The 26,223-nt window shown below is 37.0% G+C and overlaps 1 protein-coding gene across 5 annotated transcripts in view; it reads left to right on the plus strand.

The window, feature by feature from the left end:
* The first annotated feature begins 2,576 nt into the window (after nucleotides 1–2,576).
* DOCK7 (dedicator of cytokinesis 7) overlaps nucleotides 2,577–26,223 on the plus strand; it is a 176,330-nt gene continuing 152,683 nt past the window's right edge. For 2 of the 5 annotated variants that reach the window (XM_072974309.1, XM_072974310.1), the window contains exons 1-2: nucleotides 2,655–2,887; nucleotides 22,344–22,449. In XM_072974309.1, coding sequence (XP_072830410.1) covers nucleotides 2,850–2,887; nucleotides 22,344–22,449 — 144 coding nt within the window. In that variant the 5' untranslated portion in view covers nucleotides 2,655–2,849. Of the gene's footprint in view, nucleotides 2,888–22,343; nucleotides 22,450–26,223 lie in introns of all 5 variants that reach the window. The other 3 variants (XM_072974312.1, XM_072974308.1, XM_072974311.1) reach the window with 3 other exon arrangements.

The following is a 26,223-nucleotide window of genomic DNA, read 5'->3' on the forward strand; positions in this document are numbered from 1 at the left end:
GTAACTGCAAAGTCCAAGGCTCAAGGAATGTTATAAGCAGCTCGTCTTTTTCCATCTTTTGTTCTCCTCCCTGCTGTGTCTGGCTTCACTCTCAGGCAGGCCTTCTTTAAATGGAGGCCACTGGTACAGGAAATGCAATTTTTAGTTCTGATTGGGCCCAACTGTCCTCGCTTGACTCATGAGTCTATCCTCAAACTAGTCACAGAGGCCAGGGGAATGTGCTGCTTGGCTTGGCTAGGATACACAGGGTGGGGGAGTCAGCTTCATAGAAGTAGGGTGATTGAGATGGTGTGCGTGTGTGCGTGTGTGCGTGTGTGCGGGCGTGCACGTGCAGCGGGTAGTGTGGGAAGCATGGATGCTGGTCAAGCCAAAACAATTCCACTCTCAGTCCCTTTGCTGAGGTCCATACAGTTTCCTGAGATTGGACCCTGTGACATGGATATCTGCCCATAGTGGACTTGTCTGTGATGCCAGCTCTTCCCCAGAGGTGGGGGCCACCATTCTTGCTTGGAGTATTCTCCAGACTCTGTCTAGCCTGCTTACAGCTTGGTCCTGCTTGTCTCCTTCCTGTTCTAAATGTTCCCAGCAAGCTGCACAGTGCATGCAATGTCCTTTCAGACACTTTGGCAACTAGCGAGTCATGTTTACAAAGAACCATTCAAAGCAGAATGTGGTCAGTTCTCTGAGAGTGCAGTGAAAAGATGTTTGGAGAGCAGCGATAAAGGCATATAACATCTGGAGCATGAGAGCAGACAAACGATCCAGTGACTATCAAGCACCCAGGGCAAGCTTAAGTGTAGGATGAATAATGATAATAACAGCGATAATAACAGTAGCTAATACACCTAGTACTCAACCATATGCCAGGCTTTTTTCTAAGAACTTTATATGAATTAACTCAATGAATCCTCACAATACTTTTTCAAATGGGTACAATTATTACCCCATTTTAGAGATGAGGTTAAGTACTTGCCCAAGGTCACATAGTAAGGAAGTGGCAGCATATGATTAGGTTCCTATCATGGAGGGTCTTAAAGACCACAATACAGCGTTAGCCTTGACTTAGCAGGTTTTTGAGTAGCTATTTCATCTTTCCCAATGGACTCAAACTTCCTGAGGGCAGCACTGAGTCTAGTTCATCTTTATACTACACTTAGGGAGAAGCTATATCTATCTATCTATCTATCTATCTATCTATCTATCTATCTATCTATCTATCTCTCTATCTATCTATCATCTATCTAATCTATCATCTATCTAATCTATCAAATCTACCTACCTATCTATCATCTATCTAATCTATCTGTCATCTATGTAATCTATCTATCTATCAAATCTATCAAATCTACCTACCTATCTATCTATCTCTTCTATGAACAGACTATCTTTACCGGAATGAGCATTGTTACACAAAATTAATGAAGTCTTCCACAGTAGTTAGAGCACTGTGGATCTGACAGGAAGTTATGGATCTGACAACTGACTGAGGCTTTCATCTCTGACTCAATGTGTGGCTCTGGGCAAATGACCTAATGTCTCCATGCTGCAGATTTTCCAACTGTAAAAGAGAAGAACAAAGTATCCAACATACTTCACAAGGACACAGCAAGAGTATAATAAATAAATAAATAAACAAACAAACAAACATTAAATTCTTGCAACACTTCAGAGAAAGATACTACAAGAAACCAAGATGTTTTTCTTAGTTTCACTGTAAGATCGGTAATTAGCAAATATACAATAGGAGCCAAAGATTCTAGACACTATGGGACTATAGCAGAATAATAAAACATGATATCTGCTAGTCCCTATTTTATAGGATTTGATGGGCAAGATCAGTTTGAGTTGTAAATACACAGGTTATTAACAGAACATCAAAAATGGTAAAGTACATTAGCGCTCATCTGGCTCAACACATATAAACGGAAAATGAGATTCAAAAGGGGGAAGTAATAGACTCAGGAAGAGGGTTACTAACGCAGAAAACACTTGTCCTCAAAGAAAAGGCGTGGGCTCTGGGTTTGAACCTCGGTGGAAGAGGTTACCATCTGTGTGACTTGGGGCCAGTCGGTTGGTTTCTCTGAACCAAATTCCTTTTCTCTAAACTGGGGATAATAACTTACTTCAAAGAGCTGTTGTGAAGATTAAGTAAAATCATGCATGTAAAACTTTAATCCAGTGCTGGGCTTAGCACCACAAGTCAACTATTATTATTGTTACCTCTGTAGGAGAAAGCTCTTTTCTGGCTCTTTCTCTATGAGAAAAACGACTCTTTCTCCAGTCAGACCCTATTCACAAGGTCGCAGCAGAAAAGAAAGTGCTTTTAACTGCTCAGAGATGGGCGCTGCAGGAACCGGGACCCAGCCATCCCGGGCGGCAGAGCACAGCCCCTCGGCAAAGCCCATGTTCCGTTTCCTTCCCTTCCTTTTTGGGAAAGCCAGGCTCCCCCCACGCGCTCGGTTATCTTATTTTCCTGCCTCGCTAGGTCGCTGGCCCCCCTCTGGTTTCTCTGCGTCCTCTCGGTCATGCGGGCCCCGCGGCAGCCAGGCGGCCACGGCTGACGGCTGGGTCCCTCCACGCCCCATTCTTCCCCTCCGCTCCCGCCGGCTGCAGCTGCGTGCCGAAGCCCGGGTTCCCGCCGGGATTGACGCGCTGGGGGAGGAGCGGTTTCTCGCTGCGCGCCTCTCAGGAGCATTACGGCCGGGCTCGTTCCCGGCTCCGGCCGCCAGCCCCAGCCTCCCGGGTCCGAAGCGGGGACTGGCGGAGGCGGCGAGGGAGGGAGCGCGAGCAAGGAGGCACGCGCCCGCCCGCCAGTCCGCGCCTAGACCGCCGCCGCCGCCTCAGCAGCCATGGCCGAGCGCCGCGCCTTTGCCCAGAAGATCAGCAGGTAAATCTGGGGCGTGGGGCGCGCCGCCGCGGCCGGGGAAAGAACCGGAGAGTTCTCCCGGGCCGGGCCTAGGAGGCTGGTGGGTGTGGCGACGCTGGCGCCGGGATCCCGCGGCCTGGTCGGCGGCTGGGCGGAGGGGCGGAGGGGGCTAGCCGCGGCCGTGGGCGCCGCCGAGGCCTCAGGCCGCCCTGCGACCCCGGCCCTCAGCCCGCGCCTGGCCGGGCGGTGCGGAGAGACCCGCATGCCCGCGCGCCCGCCTCCGTCGGCTTCTCGTCCGCCCGGGCCTGGAGTTTCGCGGCGGCTTATTGAAGGGCGGGCGGGCGGGGGAGCTCGTCGGCCGGCCGCTCCGCGCTTCCCAAATTCTTTGTGTCCCCACCCCCGGGCTGACTGGCCGGGGGCCCCCTCCCTCTCCCCGCCCACCCCCGTTAGGCCCCCAGGAGGCTGCGGGGGTCCGCCCTCCTCCCCACCCCAACAAAAGGATCGGCGCGCGGCGAGCTCCCAGCCGGTGGGAGGCCGCCCCTCCTTTACGCCTCTCACCCTTCCCCGAAATCTGACAGGAATCCTCGTTGCACCCTGGGGCCCAATTCAAAGTGGGCTCATGCACCCAGAATTGAAAACGTACGGCCAAAATGAAAAGTTGAGAGCTTAGCTTGTGGGTCTGCACCTTCAGTGTGCAGCTGCCTGGAGAATTGCAGGCTGGAGCTTGATCTTAGTAGCATGTGAATGTAAATTGCGCCTGTGTTTCTCATAGCTCCAGAGAAAGATGGATGATAGGCAGTGTTCTTTATACACTGGCCGTTGGACTCGTGTTTTAGGAATCTAGAAGTAAGCAAGCGATCAAGGTTAAGGTTTCTGAGCCTTTTACCTGCTTGTGGGGAGGTTGCCACCTTTTCTTCCCCTTAAAACTGAAAATTGAATTACTGTGGAGGACTAGTATTGTAGACTTTCATTGTGAAATATACTAATGTATATGACACTAGACTTTTTTTTTGTTTTAATAAGACCATATTTCTGTTAATTATGATGTCCCAAGAAAAGAAACATTCGAATATATTACTTTTTTGACAATTGTGTGTCTGTGGCTCTCGATCTTTTTAGTTTGCTGATATTTGTTATAAAGATTTTTGGACCTACCAAACAGATCCTTTTTTAACTGCCTTAACTTCTATAGTTTTACTCTATTTTGGTAGGTTTTTCATTTAAAACTAACATCTCTTTCAGTTAAACTTTGTGATTATTCTTTTTTTCTTTCGAGCTTTAAAATACTTATTTCATTTTCTCCTTAAGAGGCAGAATAGCAAGTGCTTAAGAGCATAGGCTCTAGTGTGAGACTGTGACATAGGTTCAAAGCCTGACTTTTATTTTCTAATTTGGCACCTTGGCCATATTGTTTAAGCTCTCTTAAGCTTTAGCTTACTCACCTGGAAAATGGGTATAAAAATAATATCTAGCTCATAGAGTTGTTATGAGCATTAAATGGCATAATTTGTGTAAAGCCTTTAGTACAGCGTATGGCCTCTTAGCTATCATTGAACACTTACAATAATTAGTATATCCTAGGGAGCTGTTACAGACTTAATAGGAAATTAATACATTTGTTCTGTTTTTTTTTATTTGTAAAATAACTTGGTCTTATTGCTGAAGGCAGTGCCATTTAAAGACAGATGTATTACTTCACATACATGCTTATTATTAATTTCTCTCTAATAGAACCAGAAGCTTATCTCTGAGAACATTGCGCTCATCAAGAAAGTGCACATTTGGGAGTTAGGTATAAAATATATACAGTGTCTGTTCTCCATTCATGGAATTTGTCTTCAGATAGGACATGACAAAACATAAGAAAAAAAGCTAATCAAATTAATATAGCCTTGTAAAGTATAAAAGTAAGTAAGGCAATGGAAATGAAGAGACATGCATTGATTGGAGAGATCCTTAGGAGGTAGGTGTGGAAGTGAGTGATGATAGTTTGGATATGGACGGTGAGGAAGAGTGAAGAGTCTGGAATGACATCCAAGTTTCTGACCTTAGCAACCAGGATGGAAGCAACTGTTGAGGTAAGGGAGTACAGGAGGAAGAAGGGGTCTGAGGGTCGGAAATGAGGTGGGATGGAGGTGATGTTTCAGTTTTGGACATACTGGTTTTGAGGTGCTCATCGAGCATTCAAAGAGAAATGTCTGTCAGCCTCTTGGTGCAGGTTAAAGGTACAGAAGACAGATTGGGTTGGAAACCTAGATTTGGGAGTCAGCAAGTAGATTGTAATGGAAGCCAGAGGAGTAGGTGAGATGGTCCAGAAGGAATGCACAGCCTTAATTTGGAGGGGAGACCAAGGGCAGAACTGCTGTAGATGGTGGATTATTATCTGCTTACTGTGAATGACAGGTATTTCCTCCTAGTTACCTAATATGGCTAAATAATACCTCTGAATAAGTTTTTGTTCTGCTTCTTAGTTTCCTACTAGGGGAAGTGTAGCACAACACCAAAGACAAACTGCCTGGTTTGACATCGCAGCTCTGCCTCTCACTGAGTAAACTTGGGCAAGTTACTTTCCCTCTCTTTTGCCTCATTTTTCCTATCCATAAATTGGGGTTAATAGTAGGACCCCTTTATAGGGTTGTTGTAAGAATTAAATAAATCTATTCCTGTAAAGTACTAAGAACAGTACTTTGTAGATAATAAGTACCCAGTAAGTACCAACTATTTTTTATTATTATGGGATTTATACTAGTAGTTTAGGACCTTTTCTTGAAAGTGATAGTCCTTTTTATGATGTGCCTGTATGAAATGTGTTGCTCTGTGAAAAGCCTGTTGCTATTTGAAATCTTTCTTTCTTTTTTTTAAGCTTTATGATAGTTCAGAAACCTTTAAAAACGACTGATCTCTTTCTGGCTCAGTTATTTCCTAACCCTTTGCATTTAGTGCTGTTATTTTTTGAGGCTGTGATTCGGTGATTTCTCGGAGCTCTTTATTCTGTATCACTGTGCTGTTAACCTCAGCTCATCATAGAAATGCAGACTTAATGTCAAGTAGTGCCTCTTGTCTGTTCTCCCTACTTTTTGAGGACAAGGTACATGTTTTGTTAATCTTGTAGTCACTCCCTAGTATATAATAGGTACAGTTTATGTAATGTTGGTTGTAGATAAACAATCTAGGATTTTGCTTGGATTATTTTGTTCTGTCACTTGACATTCAGCTGTAATGATGAACATTTGTGTGTAAAGCACTTTTTACTGCGTTCTCATCTTCATAACCCAGAGGGCAGAAGAACATAGTAAAGAATGTAGGCTCCAGGTTACATTGCACAGGTTGAAATTCTACCTATACCAAATAATAGCTATGTAATTCTAGGCAGTTGATCTAACCTATTTGTGTTGGTTTCCTCATTAGTAAAATGGAGCTAAAAACCTCTATAGGGTTAATTTGAAGATTAAATGAGATAATATGTGTTGAACATTTAGAACTGTGCCTGAAATGTAATAAGCATTCAGAAAATGTCACCTGCTGCTATTATTCCTATATTATTTACTATTATTATTCTTCTTCTCATAATCCAGATGAGAAACTGAGGCCTACTGAGAATGAGATTATTTGCCCTAATTGGGACTCAAACCCTAGTCTTTTATTTCAGATCTTAAACTCTTTTTATTCGATTGTATTTTCTTTCTGCAAAATATTTTCTGTAGTAGTTCTAGATTTTCTAACAGTGCCACGGTTAGCATCCCCAAAATTATCCTTCCTTTCCTAGTCTTTCCTTTATTAATTTGATATCATTTTGCTACCTAAGCAGCTGAATTGAATGAAAGGCTTTCATCAGATCTTTGTTTCTGAGGAAAATCTTACATGAGTAGGATTTCCTGGATCTAGGCTTATTTGTAACCTCAATTGTTTATAGTCTTGAATCTGTTCATAACTCTGGCTGGATAGTAGATCTTTTAATCTACTTTGTTCAGTTCATAATCTCACTCCTTCTCAGAGTAAATCCTTTCCGCATGGTATCAGCTACTTCAGTGCTGCCTGTTCCATCACTTTGGCCACATGTACTCCCTGACCTTTTGTTGTACTCATTTCACTAACTCTTAATGCTGAATATCTAACCTATTTCTTGCTTCTGAGCTGCAGAGTAGTGTTAGAGACTGGAACAGATCAACAGAGTTTATCTTCTATTAATCAATGTCTTCATTTGAAATGAGGATAATTTCTCTTATTGTCTTTGTTTCCCTACCCCATCTTTTGCTGAAGATGTCTAACATGAGTCCTTCATTTTAACCTCTGCATATATCTGTCCCAATAAGTCATTTAACCATCTTTCTCTTGAGGCTCAAAGGTGTTTTGTCCCTGAAACTTAACCTATTTTATTGTACTTTGAACCCCATACCTTGCCACCTCCCTCAGAACCTTGATCTCACAATTTTCCCCTTCCTTTCTGGCATCTTCAGTCTATCCTTTTTTATGGATGTTTCCCTTAAACTGTAAGACTTATCATGCTTTTCTCATCATAAAACAAAGAGCTATTGAGTCCTCTGGCTGCCAACCAATCATTCTTCTTCTTTTTTTTTTTTTCTAGTCACATTTTTCACATGTATTTGGTGTAGTCACGACTACTTCCTGCTTGTTCTCCTCATCAATCCTTGGGCCAGATGGCAGTGCTTACCATGGTACCTTATGTGTACTTGAATTATAGAACTCTTGAGAATTAGAAACATTTGACTTTTCTTTATCACTGATTCATGAGCTACAGTTTTCTTTTGCCTCTTTAGGTTTGTCCCCCTTCCCCCTTTCCCTTTGTTTTATTCTGCTTTTCAAGGCTCTTTAAGGGCTGGTCTAGGTCTTCTTATCTCCAGTGCTTAGCACAGAATTTTGTGTAAAGTGGACACATGAGAAGTGTTTGAATGAAAGCCACCCCGCCGCCTTGGAGCATCTTTCATTACCTCACTTCTGGATGACCACAACAAGGTCAGAGCTGAGCTAGTCCCTCCTCTTCTAATTCAGACATGTTACAAACGAAGTCTCTCTAAAACACAGCTTTCGTCATGGCATTCTTTTGTTCAAAAATATATATGTAGTGGCTTCTTACGGGGTTAAATCCAACCTCCTGCTTGCATTTTAAAGTCATCTATAATCTGGTTCTTCTTTTGTTGCTTGTTCTCTAACTTACATTTGGATTAGTCAGTCTGGTGTTTTCACTTTCCCCCCACAAATGCTCTGTTCATTTCCATCTCTATAACTGTTCTGTTGTTTTTAATTTTTGATATATATCCTGCCTCTTCTTTTCTAAATTCTACCCTTTCCTTCAGACTGCCCCCAGATGCTGTCCTTACATTTGGGATAACCATTTCCTTGCTTTTCTTTTTTCTTATTACCTATGAATGCATCCATAAGCAATGTGATTTTTTTTGTTTTTGAATTCATTTAAATAAAATCATACTGTATGTTTGTATGCTTTTCTGTTGTAATTCTTTGCTCAAAATTATATGTGTGAGATTCAGCCGTGATGTTACAGGTAGTTGAAGTTCATTCATTTTTCGTGGCTTTGTATTATTTCATTGTATAAATTTTCACAATTTTCCTTTCTACAGTAGGTGGACATTTGGATTGTTTACAGTTTTTGACTATTAGAAACAATGTTCCTATGAACATTCTTATACATATATTCTGGTACATGTATGCATGAGTTTTTCCAGGTTATACCCATGTGTGGAATTGCTGGGTCTTTATTGCTTGTCCTGGCAGTTTTATTTATCATCAAGTTTATTAGGCAATGCCAAACTGTTTTCTAAGATAGTTATAGAAATTTACACTCCCATAATGTTGCTTTATATAGTTACCATCAGTTGGTATTGCCGGCTTTTTCATTTTTGTCAATCTGGTGGGTGCATAATACTATCTTACTGTAAAAGTTTTTTGGTTTTTTTAAAAAATTTTTTATTGAAGTGTAGTTGATTCACATTGTTAGTTTCAGGTGTACAGCAAAGCAATTCAGCCATATATATACATACACATATGTATTTTATTTTTAGATTCTTTTCCATTATATATATATGTATTTTTTTCTTTTAATTGAAGTATAGTCAGTTACAGTGTGTCAGTTTCTGGTGTACAGCATAATGTCCCAGCCATACATATACATACATATATTCACTTTCATATCCTTTTTCATTAAACGTTATTACAAGTTACTGAATGTAGTTCCCTGTGCTACACAGAAGAAATCTGTTTTTCATCTATTTTTATATATAGGAGTTAATTGCAAATCTCAAACTTCCAAATTTAACCCTTCCCACCTCCTTCCGCCTCGTAACCACAAGATTGTGTACCATGTCTGTGAGTCTGTTTCTGTTCTGTAGATGAGTTCATTAGTGTCTTTTTTCTTTTTTTAGATTCCACATATGAGTGATAGCGTACGATATTTCCCCCTCTCTTTCTGGCTTACTTCACTTAGAATGACGATTTCCAGGTCCATCCATGTTGCTGCAAATGGCACTATTTTATTATTTTTTGTGGCTGAGTAGTATTCCATTGTATAAATGTACCACAACTTCTTTATGTAAAAGTTTTAATGTGTATTTACTTGCTTACTAATGAGATTTAGCCCTGTTTTGTATATTTTTTGACCATTTGAATTTATTCTTTTGTAAATTGCCTATTTAAATAGTTTACCATTTTCCTTTGGTTTTATCCCTTTGGATTCTGTCTTTTTCTTATTGATTTGTGTGAGTACTTTATATATATTCAGGATATTAGTCATTTATTGGTTATATCTATTACAAATATCTTTCCCTATCCTGTGGTTTGTTTTTAATCCTTTTTATGGAGTCTTATGCAAACTAAGTTCTCACTTTTAATGCAGTTTATCAGTCTTTTTTTTTTGTTTTTTTTTTAATGGTTAGTACTTTTGGGGTCTTTTTTAAGAAATATTTTATTACCCTGAGGTCATTAAAATCATCATCTAATTTATCATAAACTTTGTAGTTGTCTCCTGTATATTTAGGTTTATATTTTACCCGGACTTGTTATGTGTGTGGTTTGAAATTTTAATTTTTTATCAGAGTGGATTATATATAGGAGTTATGAGTTTTTGATAACTCATAACTCATAATTAATCTGTCCTACCACTTCTATAATAGATTGTATGTCCTTATTTGTGGGGCTTTTTCTGGGCTCTCCATTTTGTTCCACTTGTCCAGTTATACATTTTTTCACTAATTGTAAACAATCTTCATTATAATAATTCTCAGAATTAAGTAGAATAAATCCTCCCACCTTTTAAAAAACTGTGTTAACTGCTCTTAGCTGTTTAAATTTCCATGTATATTTTGGAATCTACCAAAACCAGCCAACCAAGGAAACAAACAAAAAACTCTCAAATCCTATTAGAATTTAATTGGGGTTGCATTAAATCTACATATCAATTTGGGGGAGAAATGACATTTTTATAATACTGATTCCAATCTATGATCATGGTGTATCTCTCCATTTATTTAGGTCTTCTTTATATGGCACAATGAAATTTTATAATTTCTCTATAAGGTTCTTGCATATTTTTTGTTAGGTTTATTCCAAGGTATATAACAATTTACCCTAGGTATATAACAAGATATATACCTTGCTAAACTCTTGTTAATTCTAGAAATCTGTGGATTCTATTCTATTTCTTTTTTTTTTTTTTTGAAAATTTTGCCAAAGTTTAATAATAATCCTTGGTTCTTCAGAATGGGCACAGACTTTTCAACTCTGGACAGTCTTCAGGTTACATCAACTCTGGACTGTCTTCAGGTTACACAAAAGCCTTGTAGGACTGATTTAGACAGAACTATTATGCTTTTTCAGGAAAACACAGGGTCAGTCTTTTTCAAGAGGCCTCATGTTTCAGCTCCATGGTTGAGAAACTCCTGTTACAGGGCAGACTGAACCAAGCTAATGGGGAAGATCAGACTGCAATCGACCTACTTAGTGCCCTGTGGCCTTTGTGTTTTCTGTGTAGACAGCCACATCGTCTGAAAATCAAGAATTTTTGTTTCGTCCTTTATAAACCTTATGACTGATTTATCTTTTTGTCTTGGTCTGCAGACTGTACAGTATATCTGTTCAACATTGTCTTGTTGACTACTGCTTCACAAAGAGCTGGAGAGAGATTGTTTAGCAAGTATGCTTGCTCAGCGACACAGGATATCTTTGGACAGAGGAACAGTTTCTCAGATCTGTAGATGGGACTCTGGAAGAAAAGGAAATTTATCTACCTGCTTTTCTCCAACAACCTGTTTTCCAGTAGTCAATTTAATCTCCCCTGGGGAGTTAGCTCCGTTTCACTTCTGGGTTGCATTTTTGGACCCCTTTGGCAACGCTTGAGATGTCTCACTGCTTTTGCAGTGGCCTTTTATAGAAGAGACTTTCTGGTTGCAAGTGACAGAAACTCAAATCAGATTAATTTGCAAGCACAAAAACTATTGACTCGTATAATTGAGTATTTTGGTTCCAGGGATACAGATGATGTCAGTAGGCCTCTTATCTTTATGTCTTGGCTAGATTTTCCACAAAATGGTTACCCATTGTAATGAAGAATTGGCATCCCCAGGCTCAAATCCTACAAGTTTATTTCTGGCAGAAAAGATCCAGGAACTTAGTTACTAGTCTAGTTTGGATCATATGTCCTTCTTTGAACCAGTTACTGTGTTTTGGGATATAAGGGACTCTGGCCAATTCTGGGTCGTATGTCCTTCTCTGTGGCTTGGGTGAGAGATGTGATGGTGTCAGCAACACTCGATCTCAAGGAATGAGTTTCTTACCAAAAAGGAATTTCTAACCAAAAGGAGGGCCAGAGTGCTGGTCACCAAAACAACAGATGTTCTTTAAAATGAGTAATTTTAAGTTGTGCAGAATCACTATAATTATTTAAATATATAGCTATATAGTCAGCTATACTATATACGTATAAAATTTAAATGTACCCGGTGAAATGCAAAAAACAAAGGAAAAACCAGGGTAACCTGATGCCAGCCGTGGATCCCCTGTGTCTTAAGTTTGTTTAGTTCTTACCCTACTGCCACCTTGGAGCCCCCCAAGGTGGTCTGCTTGGTTTCTGTTTTTGGGCTTTCCCATGCTTCTCTCTGGACCTGCACTCCTGCATCATCATAAGGTGGTCCATATTTGTCCTGTGACACCAGAAACCTGAACTCCTTCACCCATATCAGCCATTGAATGATTTTCTGAAACTTTGCTAGAGATACAGGGATTTGAGAGTGCAGAACTTTCTTAGTGACTCTACTCCAGCTCCCCTCTTTCCTGTCTTCATCATTCTTTCTCTGACTAATAAGCAGTTCCTTCCCCTTATTTTCACAGAGCAGTTCCAACCATATCCAACCTTTTTATAAAACAACTTTATTGAGGTATATTTTACCATAAAATTAATTCTTTTTAAGTGTGCCATTCAATGGTTTTTAGTAAATTTATAAAGTTGTGAAATTGTAACCCGCAGTCCTGTTTTAGAGCATTTTTATTACTCCCCTGAATCCCTTATGCTAGTTTATAGTCACTCCCTAGTTCCATCCCAGGCTCCAGGCAACCACTAATATACTTTCTGTCTGTCTGTCTCTCTCTCTAAATTTGCCTTTTCTGAACATATCACATAAATGGAATCATACAGTATGTAGCCTTTTGTATCTGGCTTCCTTCGCTTAGCATAATATTTCAAGGTTTGTCCATGTGGTAGTGTGTATCAGTACTTGTGAAGTGGCATTTCATTATGGTTTTGATTTGCATTTCTCTAATAATTATTGATGTCTTTCTTGTGCTTAATGGCCATTCACATATCTTCTTAGTGAAATATCTTTCAAAATCTTTTGCTAATTTAAAAATTGGATTATTTATCTTGTTTTTGGGTTGTAGGAATTCTGTGTGTTCTAGATACAATTTTTTTATTAGATGTATGATTTGCAAATATTTTCTCCCTGTCTGGTTTGTTTTTTCATTTTCTTAGTGGTGAATTTTGAAGCACAAAGATTTTAAGTTTTGATGAAGTCCAATGTATCAATTTTTTTTCTTTTATGGATCATGAGTTTGTGTTGTTACCTAAGACTCAGCTCAATTTATGGTAAAGAAGATTTCCTTCTCTGTTTTCCTCCAGAAGTTTTCATAGTTTTAGCTGTTTAGGTTTATGATCCATTTTGCATTAGTTTTTGTGCACAGTATGAGATGAGGGTCTAAACTCATCTTTTATATATGAATGTTCAGTTGTTGTGACACTCTTTTTTGGAAAGACGTCTTCATCTCATTAAATTAACTTGGTACCTTTGTCAAAAATCAGTTAATCATAAATGTAAGAGATTATTTCTTGACACTCAGTTCTGTTTCACTGATCTGTATGTCTGTCCTTACAGTTTCAAACTGTTCTGGTTACTGTTATTTTACAGTAACACTTGACTTGTGGAAGTATAAGTCCTTTAACTTTTAAAAAATTGTTTTGCCTATTCTGGATTTTTTTGAATTTCTGTAAATATTTTAAATCAATATCAACTAAATTTCACCAATTTCTGAAAAAATTCTGTTGAGATTTTGATAGGGATTACATTGAACCTGTAGATTAGTCTGGGGAGAACTGCGATCAACAATACTAAGTCTTCAAATCCACGAACATGGGCTATCTCTTCATTTATTTAGAGCTTGTTTATTTCTCTTAGCAAAGTTTTAAAGTTTTCATTGTGCAAGTCTTGCATTTCTTTTACTAAATGTATTTCTAAGTATTTTATTGTTTTTGATGTTATCATGAATGGATTTAATTATTTTTGGTTTGTTCATTGCTAGTATGTAGATACACAATTGATTTTTGAATATTGAACTTACAAACTCTGCCCTGCTGAACTCATTTATTAGTTCTAATAATTTTTGGTGGATTCCTTAAGATTTTCTGCATACAGAATTATATTGTCTGTGATTAAAGGTAATTTTATTTCTTCCCTACTAATCTTTAATTTCTTCCCTTTCCTTCCCCCCTCCTTTCTTTCTTTCCTTCCTTCCTTCCCCTGTTTCGCTGGCTAGATCTTCCTACAGTGTTGAATATAAGTGGTGAGAGCCCAAACCTTGTTTTCTCTCCAGTCTAAGGAGGAAAGCTTTCTGACTTTGACCATTATAATGGTACAACATTACTTGTAGGAAAGGGAGGGAGGGGACAAAGGTTTGAGAAGTATTTAAAATTTAGGATGAGCAGGATTTAGGAACTAACTAGTTGTATACAGTTTACACCAGGATATAATTTGTATACCTGTGGGTAAGGAGATTCTGACTTTATTTTTATGAAGTAGGTTAGAATTGAGCATAAATTTATCTCCTTTTGGAAGGATTGACTTTTTAACAGCAGAGGTTTTCCCCTCTCAGTTTTCTTTTTTGTTGCAAATTGCAGATCAGTGTTAATTTTTCAAATACTAAACTTTAAAATCTTTTTTTCTATAGTTATAACTGAATATGTTCCATGAAGTAGGGAGCGATATTATCACCATGTTTTATTTGAGGAAATTGAGATATAGTGAAATGCTGTCGATCACAATGATGGAGACACCTAAGTCTCCTTAATACGGTGTTTTCTAAATCTTTGACTTAAATGTTATCCCAAAATAGTGTCAGATGGGATACATGAGTCATCTGAAATGTTTTTTTTTCATCCTCCCCCAAAAGGAACTATGTCTTAAATGTTAAGTGTATTATATAGAAGGATTGTTTCTGTTCTTTGGTTTCACAAATCAGCCTGTACACGTTTTTGTTTTCATGGGCTTTTAGTGGTTGTTGGCCCACTCTGGACCTAAATTCCTTGACAATTTAACACAGGGTAACTTATAAGTGACAGTGCCTCAGATGGAAGTTTTGTTTAGGCATCCATGGAAGATAGGGAGCATCACAGCAGTGGCGGTAGTTATTATAGTGATCCTATTATTATGTTACTGTATACACCAGACAGTTTTACTGGGTGTTTTTAATTGACCTCAGAGGTTAGGTTCTGAGGAATAGAGAAATCATTAAAATGAACTATAACCAGAATTGTTTACCTTTGAAAGCTTGCTTCCATGGAAAAAAGGCCTTAAGAGCTTTATGGAACTGAATTCAGACCCGGCCTCTGCCTTTCATAAGCTTGGGAAAGTTACTTTATTTTTGAAGTTTAAAAATACCTATTTTTTTCTGACTATAAAATAATATATGGTACTGCAGAAAATTTGGCAATACCAAAAGCCTAAAAGAGAAAATAAAAATCACCCTTAATTTTTGATTTAGACAAAATCTCTCATTGGAGCTTCCATTTCAGTGATGATCTTTACAAAAACTAGAAATGGCCTAATGTCTACCAGCAGGGACTGGTTAAGTATATTGTAGTTATCCATATCATGGACTCTACATCAGACAAAAGGAAGGACGGTGGTTAAGATTGGGGGCTCTCTATGTCCAGATCTTAGTGCTATTCCTTTTTGGTTATGTGACCTGAACTTCTTGAAACTTCAATAGCCTAATGTAGTGCTTACATTACAGTTTTTCTTAAGATTAAATGAGGTATAACATATGTAACAATTTACACAGTATCTGGCACATTGTAAGTGCTTGATAAATACTTGCTAGAATATTATTATTTTATGTGCTAATATAAAAAATTCCCAAGGTACATTAAGTGTATAATGTAAGATATCAAGAAAAGGTTATGTATGATGTTATATGTGGACATTAAAAAAAAAAAGGATTTCTTATATACATGCTGTGATATATACATATCTTTTTCTTGAAGGATACCTAAGAATATCTTAAGTGGTTACATGTGGGGAACAGGACTAGGGATTGGAAATGGTAGAGAAATCTACCTTTTGTTTTAACTTTGTGAAGTTTGAGTATTCAATACCACGCACATATTTCTTTTATTTACTTTTTTAAAAAAAGATGTCTTCCTTTACCAAGTTGTTTTCTTCATCTTTTCTCCATACGAAAAATCCTATTTTCTTTACTTCTTATAGTAACTTTATTTGCATAATTGTGGAGCTTGAACGTAGTTCTGGAACAGTCCTTTGCAGGCATGCTAAGACATATTAGACTACTTTGAGATAAGTAAACATGTTATCTTGTTAAAACATTGTTTAAAAAGAAGTTTCATATGGAATAGGAGAGAATTGTGTTTCAGTAGTAGTTTTTTAACTTGCCAGTTAACAAATGGCATAATAATGATGTCAGCTAGGCTCTTAAAGAAAAGGTTATACATTTAGAACTCTTCTGTAGTTTCAGGTTTTTTTTCCCCAGCAAACATTTACCTGACTATTTGATAGTAGAAAATAAAAAGGTGTACTTTCTTGTCTCTTTCCAATCAGTTAGAAACCAACAATGCTTATAGATTAGATTACTCTGAAAAGCATTTGGAGTGTTCGTCTAGGCGGTCTCTCAGTTCATCCTTTTTCCCTGCCCTCTTTTTTCTCTCTCCACTCTTATACCTGTCTCTCCATTCCTCTGTCTCCCTCCCCTTTATCTCCATGATCTTAGATACTGAGGATGTAAAGATTAGTGGGATGTAGTTCCTGCCCTCAAGAAACTCATATCAGTTGTTCCATTCTAGCATTCTTATTGAACTACTTTTGGGAGGAGGAATTACAAATTTCTCTTTGTTCTCACTTTTTTCACTTCAGCTTTATGAACATTTATTAAGCTCCCAGAATGTGTTAAGCACGCTGCTAGAGAGTGCAAAGGTAAGTAAAATGAAGTCCCACCTTTTAATTGCTTAGTTCCTTGCAAGGAGATAATAGATTTCAAAGGTATTGTTCGGTTATCGTGAGATGGTTCTTGATAGATAAGTGCCACTAGACAGAGTTTAAAAATAGACATTTTCTTTAATGACAGACATTAGTTTTCTCTTAAACATTTATACAAAAAAAGAGCCAATAGCGTACTCCTTTCAGAAGTGAAGTTTCCTTGTCCTCCCTCATTGCTCAAGGAGGTTCCAAAAGTTCCTTTGAAGAGTGAGAGTGTGCCAGGCCTGAGAATCCAGATTCTTGATACTTCACTGTACCTTTTTTCCCCACCATATTTTTGTATTGGAGGATTGCATTACTGCTATTCTAGAAAAATCTACTTTGCAGTGTATGTGCTCCTATTAAAGAGAATGTTTACAAACGTTGGGCTTTCCTACCTCTGAAGTCAAGTTCTATGTCTGCAAGAGTAGACAAGCAAGGCCAGGTTCTTATTCCACGGTAGAAAGCAGTCTGGCTAGTCTGCTGCCTGTCTGTACTAGGCTCCTGGAAACTCCTTGAATGAATGCAGATAAAGACGAAATGCTCTGAAAGCACAGAGGAGGAGTGTCTAACCTGAGTGAAACAGAATGGAATTAATCAGACAGGACTTCAGGGAGGACATGATATACTTCTTGAAGAGTATTTGCCCTATCTGATCTGTATTCTATATTTAGTTTGCTAGTTTTCCCCATTAAGGCAGAGTAATAATAACTGAAGAGTTTTAAGCTAAATTATGGACATCGTTTGTGTCTCTAAAATATAAGGACATTTTTCCTGCATTATTATAATACTGTTTTCCCACATTAAAAAGCCAACAAGTCTTAATTATGTAATGCCTTGTCCATGTTCAAATTTCTTATTATCCCCAAGAATGTCTTTTGTAGCTGGTTTGTTCAGCCAGGATCCAGTTAAGAACCATTTGTTGCATTTGGTTATATTTCTTGAGTCTTTTTTCCCCCTTTTAAATAAACTTTATTTTTCAGCCTTAAGTCTTTTTTTATGCTAAAACTTAGCCCGCTGCTTTTATTTATTTACCCATCACATTGACTTGTTGAAGAGACTTGACGTGTCGAATGACCTTTCTTCTGGTTTTTGTCTAATTGCTTCCTCTAGTATTAACTTGTTAAACTGTTCTCTGTATTTCATATAGGTTTGATTCAATTCAGGTTAAGCATTTTGGGCACAAATGCTTGAAAGGTGATACTATGTTGCATTTCTTTAATCTGTTGTTTTCTTTATTTTGCTTCTTTTTTGTTTTTAATACCAGCTGTACACAATGGTAGAACTATGATTCAACCTATCAATCACCAGTCTTGGACTTGGGTAGTCACAGCATTGGAGTGTCGCCTGTTCTTGTCCTTTTACTTCTGGGGATTTTTAACTAGCCCTTTTTTGTCTTGTTGCTGATATGTTCCCTTACCTGGTATATTCCGTGATATATTGCCTTACACTTCTTCCCGGAGTTATATCTTTGGTTTAAACAGTGCCAGTTCAAAGAGATCTTGTTCTTTTATTTGACATATTACATTGCAGATATTTTTTGTGAGTTTATAGGAGTAGCTCAATTAAACTCTTTTGTTTTAGTCTAAACTCTCTTTACTCATCTTTACTGAAGCTTTACTTCTGGTCCCATGAAGAATGACTAGAGATGAGAGAGGCCCAGATTGGCCTTGAGACATTATGGAAATCATGGTTCATGGTGCATCTAACAGTGGGAGGAGGTTAGAGGAAAGGTTAAGTGCAACATAATCCCTCAGGATATGCGTCCTTTGTTGGTTATTTCCCACTTCCCATGGTGAATGGCCTTAGTGAGCGCTTTCTTTTGTAAAAACTGTGATGCATATTGACAGAGTGAAGGAGCTTGCGGAAATGGAGAGAGTTGATAAGGAGATAAGTAGGTCAAATATTGGATCAAGTTCTTTTGGGAGGGGAAGAAGATATTCTGCTATTATAATTTACGAGCATTAGTAACTGGAATTTTTGACCTATTCTTCTTCCCACTTTGCAGTTAATGTTAATAGTTTATTAGAAGTAAGAAAGACTTCCTTGTCTTTCTTTATTTATATGAGTTATCATTAGGAATAGGAAAAATGTTACTGAAAAAAGTAATCTATGGTAAAGGATTTTAACTGATATCAGAAACTCTTTACTCATCACATTTCTTGTCTTGCATGCTTTGGACGATGGTATGGTTAAGGGAGATTGGTTTTTTTTATTTGGGAAGATTTCCTCACCATTCCATGAAATCTTTCCATATAGAGGGTCTCAGTATAAATACATCCTTTGTCTGGGTTGCAGATATTTTTATAACCATTATAGCTCAGTTTGGAAATGATTTTCTTATTTTCAAATTATTCTCATTTCGGGGAAATTATGTCATGTAGAAATAATTTTAGAGACATCATTTGTGTCTCTAAAATGTAAGGACATTTTTCCTCCATTATTATAATACGGTTTTTCCACATTAAAAAACCCCAACAATTCTTAATTATGTAATGCTTAATTATATAATATTAATAGTTTATTAGAAGTAAGAAAGACTTCCTTGTATTGCTTTACTTATATGAGCTATCATTAGGAATAGGAAAAATGTTGCTGAAAAAAGTAATCTATGATAAAGGATTTTAACTGATATTTGTAACATAGGGATTATCTTTTATATGTCTCTGTTATTAAATGAAAGATTGTCTTTTTTGAAGTAATCATATTTTAAACTTTGTTTCACTTTTTAGCATTTTCTGAAATCAGGATGTCTTTCAGTTCATTGATGGGGTAATGGTTAATTAGTGAGGTTTTTCTTTCTTAGCTGTATCTGAAGTAATAGCAAATCTTAACAATTAGTGAGATCTTGAATTTGATGAAATACAGCAGTTTACAGTACTGGTTACTCATGGCTTAGCCCCAGAGACACTGAGGAACAGAAACACTGAGGTAGTTCTGAGGTTGATAGACTGAGTTGAGTAGCACTCAGGAGCACAGACATAGTATGTTCGTTCTCTGTCTCTCTCTTTTTAAAGGCTTTTTCATATTCTCATTTCAGTCTTGACAACAGGGTCAGGAGATTGTAAGGTCTTTAAAACTAAACATAATACTGAAGATTCACAGTAAGCTTCGTTAAAAGGCCTAAGGGGGGTCCCAGACTGAAGTGCATGTTCCTGTCCTCTCACATCCAGAGGCCTTACAGAATTTGTCCTTTGCCCTCTCCTACATCTGTGTTCTCCTTCAAAGATCACATTCCCTCTCTAGCTTTCATCTCTAAGCCTCTAATTGTTTCTTCATGCTCTTCTCTTCTTCCCTGTCTGTTCTGAGTTTGTCTTTTTTATATATTTACTTTTTAAAAAATTAATAGACTTTCTGGGGGAGCACTTTTAGGTTTACAGAAGAGTGGAAAGTACAGTTCCCAGGTTTACTCCCCCAACCGAGTTTCTTCTTATTAACATCTTGTGTTAGTGTGGTACATTTGTTGTAATTGATAAACCAGTATTGATACATTACTATTAACTGAAGTCCATAGATTACGTTAGGTTTACTCTTTGTGTTGTGCATTCTATTTGTTTTGACAAATGTATAGTGACATGTATTCATCATGATAGTATCATACAGAATTGTTTCCCTGCCCTAAAAATCCCCTGTGCATTACTTTTTCCTCCCTTCCTTTTCCTCTCCTCTCTCAACCCCTGATAACCTCTGTTTTTTCCCCTCCATAGTTTTGCCTTTTCCAGAATGTGAAATAGTTGAAATTATGCAGTATTGTAGCCTTTTTAGATTGGCTTCTTTCACTTGGCAGTATTCTTTTAAGGTTCTTCCATGTCTTATTTTGGCTTGATAGCACATATCTTTTTATTGCTGAATAATAGTCCATTGTATGAATGTATCATAATTTATCTATTTACCTATTGAAGGATATGCTTCCAAGTTTTGGCAACTATGAATAACAAATTAGCCTTTTATAAAACACAGATATGATCTCAAGTACCTCAAGTCACCAATAAAGAAAAAGTTGAGCTAATTAAGTATCTTGAACCTTAAAGAATAACTCTTACCTTTGTATCAGAAATTTCTAATTGAGTGGTTAGCTCATAACAGTGCTAGTGTGTGGAATGATTGAATATGAAAAAAGGAAGGAAGTATGGAAGAGAAGAAAAAGGGGGAAAGATTATATCATACATTTGGGTAATTTTTGCGAAATGAGATTGTCCAGAATTTAGCTGGAAATTCAAATGAGCACTAAGATGTTCCGGGCTCTGAATTCAACCATTAGTTTGAGAAAACTCCAGAACAAAAGTATCATCAAGCTGGCCCAGAATCAAGGGCAGTAGGCCTGTTTCACTTTATGTGCAATGGGATGGTAGGAAGAAAGTGGGGTTTATTTTTTGGAAAAGTGAAAAAACAGAGGACAAGTTTTATAAAATAGGGAACTGGCCAGTTGACAATTATAGGGTGGTGGTTAGATATTGACATCAGGAAAATAATTGCACAAAATCCATCAGTAGGTGGCTTTATTTTGTGTTCTTGAGTTACAGTTTTTACTTAGTAAAAATATTACTAATATGAGGAAGTTACTTAGTTACTGGACTTAAGACTGAATATTTCAGTTTATAATTTGTGAAATCTAAGGAATACAGAGATTAATAAGTTACAAGGTCATTTGAATGTCTAAAATACTTTTGTTTTAGAAATGTTATATAAGTAAATTTGAAATACTAGTATTCCCCAAAGGGTCAACAACCAGCCTGAAATTGTGGAACTTCTAAACTGTAATCCGGATCCAAATAAAGACTTATTGGTCAAGATATGGTAATACATTTGTGATTTACTTCACTTGTCAATAAATTCAGCAATAATATATATTTCATAGGGCTAGACATTTCTCTGTTTTAAAAGCCATATGCTAAATATTTTACGGAAAATAGCAATTAATGAAACCACTGCCTCTTTATATAGGGCATAACATGAATGTAGAAAAATAGCTAGGAAGGAGGAAAAAGAAGTTAGGTTATGGTAAATGCTCTGAAGGTTTGAAGAAAGGTGGTATTATTTTTAACTGCGGGGAGTCTAGAAGTATGGAATTCTCGCCATTTGAGTTTTACCTTTAAAATTAGTTAAGAATTGAATTTGTGGATACATGAGAGAAACAGCATTCTAGGAAACAATTTATGTTCACTGAGAAAAATTTGGGGAAAGATATATAAGGCTGAAAGGTGATTAGGGTCAGATTATGGAAGGCCATTAATGCCAGAGTATAAGGACATTTTTTATAAGTTTAGTAAAAATAGGGAATAGTTTTCTAGGGCATGAGTGAAGGGCTGGTGATATTAGAAAGGAAAGAAGAGTGTTTTTCTTCCTAATTCTTGTCATTTGTTGATTTGTTTATAAAGTAGTTTAGAATTAATTTTATATCCTTAAAATATATACACTTCAATATAATCTTACTGTAGCTTCAAACTCTGTCATAAGTCAGAGTATGTTCCCTGAAATGCAGTATACAAAAAAAAAAGCCTTATGTAATTTGGCTGTCACTCTTGTACCCTACATCAGCATTATAAAGATGTTTTACTGTAATTACAAGCAGCGTTTACCAGAATATCAGTAGCGTTGATATGCTGAGATTTGTTGTTCTTTAAATGAATCTTTAATATACTTAGCTTTCTCTCATTTTAAACTAGATTGTTTTCTTTTTAAAATAAATGTATATGCTGTTGTTGTTGTTGTAGAACTGTGGCTGCTGAAGTTAGGAAGCAGATATCTGGACAGTACAGTGGTTCTCCCCAGCTGCTCAAAAACCTCAACATTGTTGGCAGTATATCCCATCATACCACAGTAAGTAGCATATTTAAAATATGGTATGTCACTGTTGTATTCTGACTAGGCCCTGAAAGGATGGTGGAAAGAAGAGAGCCAGTAGATGGGGTTCCATCACTAGTCTCACAACCTTATTTGTTGCTGTCTCACTCTTCCCTGAAATTTAAGTTAGGGGAGTGTTAGGAGATGTTATAGAAGTATTGATTTCCTAGTCAACACTGAAACTTTACATCCAGGATTTAATCAACTCTGAAATTTAATTAGAGCTTATCAGATCCAGGGTGATTCATATATATTCCTAAGATTTAGGACTCTATTCTAGAAATAATAGGTACTGAAGTAAATATTAAATAATTATGTAGATTCATACTATTATCTATTTCTTTTATGAGAAAAGAATATATAATTATCGAATTATTGCTTTAAGCCAAGGGCTGTGTCAGAGACATAAACATATGTTTTCTTACTAAAGAGGCTGGAGTGAAGATAATCAGTTTTGATAAAAACACTGATACTTACTAGTTATAGTAGGAGTAGGAATTAAAAATATACCTCCACATGTCAAAAACTGAAAAAAAGTAATTACAAGGCCTGACTTGGGTAGAGTTATATTAGCACATTTAGCTATGAAACAGTATCAATTATTGAACAAACATGGTATGCCTGAGCATAATAGTTTGATTGGCTTATAATGACATGTTTATCATGTTTGTGTTAAAATTTTAAAACATAGAATTTACTTTTAACAACAGTAACATGCTGATTGGAGACATTCTAGAATATGTAGATTTCTGGGTGATTTCAATGTACATGGACATGATCCTTCTAACACCCTCTCAGTGTCTTGAACTCCTCTTTTTACTGATTCCCTACATCCTGTATTGCATATACCTTAACTATTCACTTCCATAGTCGTACCCTAGATTTAGTCATTATGAATAACTGTAAGCCTTCTGTAATCTCAGTTTTATGCTTCCTGTTCTCTGGCTACCACTTCTTATCTTTCTTGCTCTCTTGTTCTGGTGCTCTGACTCCAACCCCACCAGGACCTGGAATCTATGATCCTCCTAACTTTTTTCTGTCTCTCAACCCTTGATGTCCTCTTTTCTCTTCTTACCAAACTTAAATTATTTGTTGATCATTATAATTACTCTCTTGCGTATACCCTTGAAATACTTAACTTCTCATGTCATTGGCACAATCTCAGTGCTGTTTAAGTCCAATTCTCTGCTTACTTCATACCTACACTTGTGCAGCTGAGTGTGGCTGGAGAAAACACACTATCCTATTGACTGGTCTCACTTTAAATTTATGACCCTAACTCATGAAGGCTTTAGCATTGAGAGGCAAACATTATATTTTCCTAGTCCATTCATTCTCCCACTATTTTAGTTGACTCATTTCATGCCTCCTACTCTTTCCTTAAAACCCTAATTGCTCTTCCCCATTTTCACTCTTAGGATGACTTGGCTTCCTGTTTCACTGAAAAAACTGAAGCAGTCAGAAGGGACTTCCATATACTCCTACCACCAAGTGTGTTCACCTTTTATCATCTGTACCAGTATTATCTATCTATTCATCAGTTACTTTAGATGAGTCACTAGTGAACTAGAGTCCAACTTCTCTCAATTACTTAAATACAGTACTTTAGTAATTTTCCCTTCCCTTTTATATCATCATGTTTTCTCTCTGTTTACTGGGTCATGCCCATCAGTATACAAACATGCTGTTATTTCTCCCATTTAAAAAAAAATCCTGCTTTTTTTGCCCCACGTTTCCGTCAGTCTCCAGCCTCCAACATTTCTTTGCTCTTTTTTTGCAACAAAATTCCTTTAAAGTGTTGTCAGAGCTTGTTGACTTCAATTTATCTTCTTGTATTCTCTCTGAAAAAGTTCTTTTTAAATTGTGGGAATCTTCAAACATACACAGAAGTAGAAGACTAGTATAAACATTGACATTTAAAAAATTTAACCACAGTGCTGTTATCACACTTAACAAAATTAACAGTCTGTAATTCTTTGATATCATCTAATATCCAGTGCATGTTAAATTTTCTTGATTATTTCACACATATCTTTTTGTAGTTGGTTTATTCAAATTGAGATTAAACAAAATCCACAGATAGAATTTGGCTTAGATCACTTGCATTAAAAAAAGGGCAGTTTCTCCCTTCCCCAACTTTTTTTAAAAATAAGTTTCAAATATACAACATAGTGTTTCACTATTTTTAAAGGTCATACTCCATTTATAGCTATTATAAAATATTGGCTATATTCCCGGTGCTGTGCAATATATCCTTTTAGCTTACTTATTGTCCACATAGTAATTTGTACCTCTTGATTTCCTACCCTTATCTTGCCCGCATCCCAACTGGTATAGTTTTCTATACCTGAGTCTGTTTCTTTTTTGTTATATTCACTAGTTTGTTTTATTTTCTAAATTCCACATATAAGTAATATCATAAAATACCTGTCTTTCTCTGTCTGACTTAGTTCACTAAGCATAATACCCTCCAAATCCATCCTTGTTGTTGCTTATATGTTCAACTAATATTCTACAAGGGAGCCAAGGGGAAAGGATAGTCTCTTGAACAAGTGGTGTTGGGAAAACTAGATGAACACATGTAGAGCAATAAAATTGGTCCCCTGCCTTATACCATTCATAAAAATTAAGTTGAAATGGATCGAAGTCTCTTAAGCATAAGACCTGATACTATAAAATCCCTAGAAGAAAATGTAGAGAAGAAACTCTTTGATAATGGTCTTGGAAATGATTTTGCTGGATATGACACCAAAAGCACAGACACCAAAAGCAAAAATCAACAGATTGGAACTACATCAAACTTAAAAGCTTTTGCGCAGCAAAAGAAACATTTATCAAAATGAGAGGCAACCTGTGGGAGAAAAATTTTGCAAATCATGTATCAGATAAGGAGTTAATATCCAAAGTATATAAAGAATTCATACAACTCAACAACAGAAAGACAGTCTGATTAAAAATGGGCAGAAGAACTAAATAGACAGTTTTCCAAAGAAGTCATCCAAATTGCTAACAGATACATGAAAAAGTGCTCAACATCACTAATCATCAAGGAAACATGAAAACTACAGTCCGCTATGACCTCACGCTTGTCAGAATGGCTGTCTTCAAGAAGACAAGGGATAATAAGTGCTGACAAGGATGTGGAGAAAAGGGAAACTTTCCGTGCTGTTGGCTGGAATGTAAAGTGGTGCAGCCACTGTGGAAATCAGTATGGAAGTTCCTCAAAAAACTAAAAATAAAACTACCATATGATCCGGCAATTTCACTTCTGGGTATTCATTTCAAGAAAATGAAAACACTAATTTGAAAAGATACATGTACCCCAGTGTTCATAGCAACAATATTTACAATAGCCAAGATATGGAAGCAACTTAAGTGTCCATCAACAGACCAATGGATAATGAAGATGTGGTATATACATATATATGTATCCATACATACAGTGAAATACTACTCCCTCCCCCAACTTTTAACTTCGTTTGTTTTTATGCCATTGACTTGTTGAGGAAGTTGCATTAGTTGTCCTACAGAATTTCTTGCCATTCAGATTTTATATTTACTTCCTTATAAACTGGTTTCTCTATCTCCTGTGTTTCCTGTAACAGATTAGATTCTGGTTCAACTTTTTTGCAACTTCTTCTTTGTAGATGTGTTTCTCTATCTTCTGTATTTCCTATATCTGAGTAGCTTCATGTTCAACTTTTTTTTAAACAGCTTTATTGAGATTTATTTCACATACCATACAATTTA

This window comes from Vicugna pacos, chromosome 13, assembly GCF_048564905.1.
Source record: "Vicugna pacos chromosome 13, VicPac4, whole genome shotgun sequence".
In the NCBI taxonomy this organism is placed as follows: Eukaryota; Metazoa; Chordata; class Mammalia; order Artiodactyla; family Camelidae; genus Vicugna; species Vicugna pacos.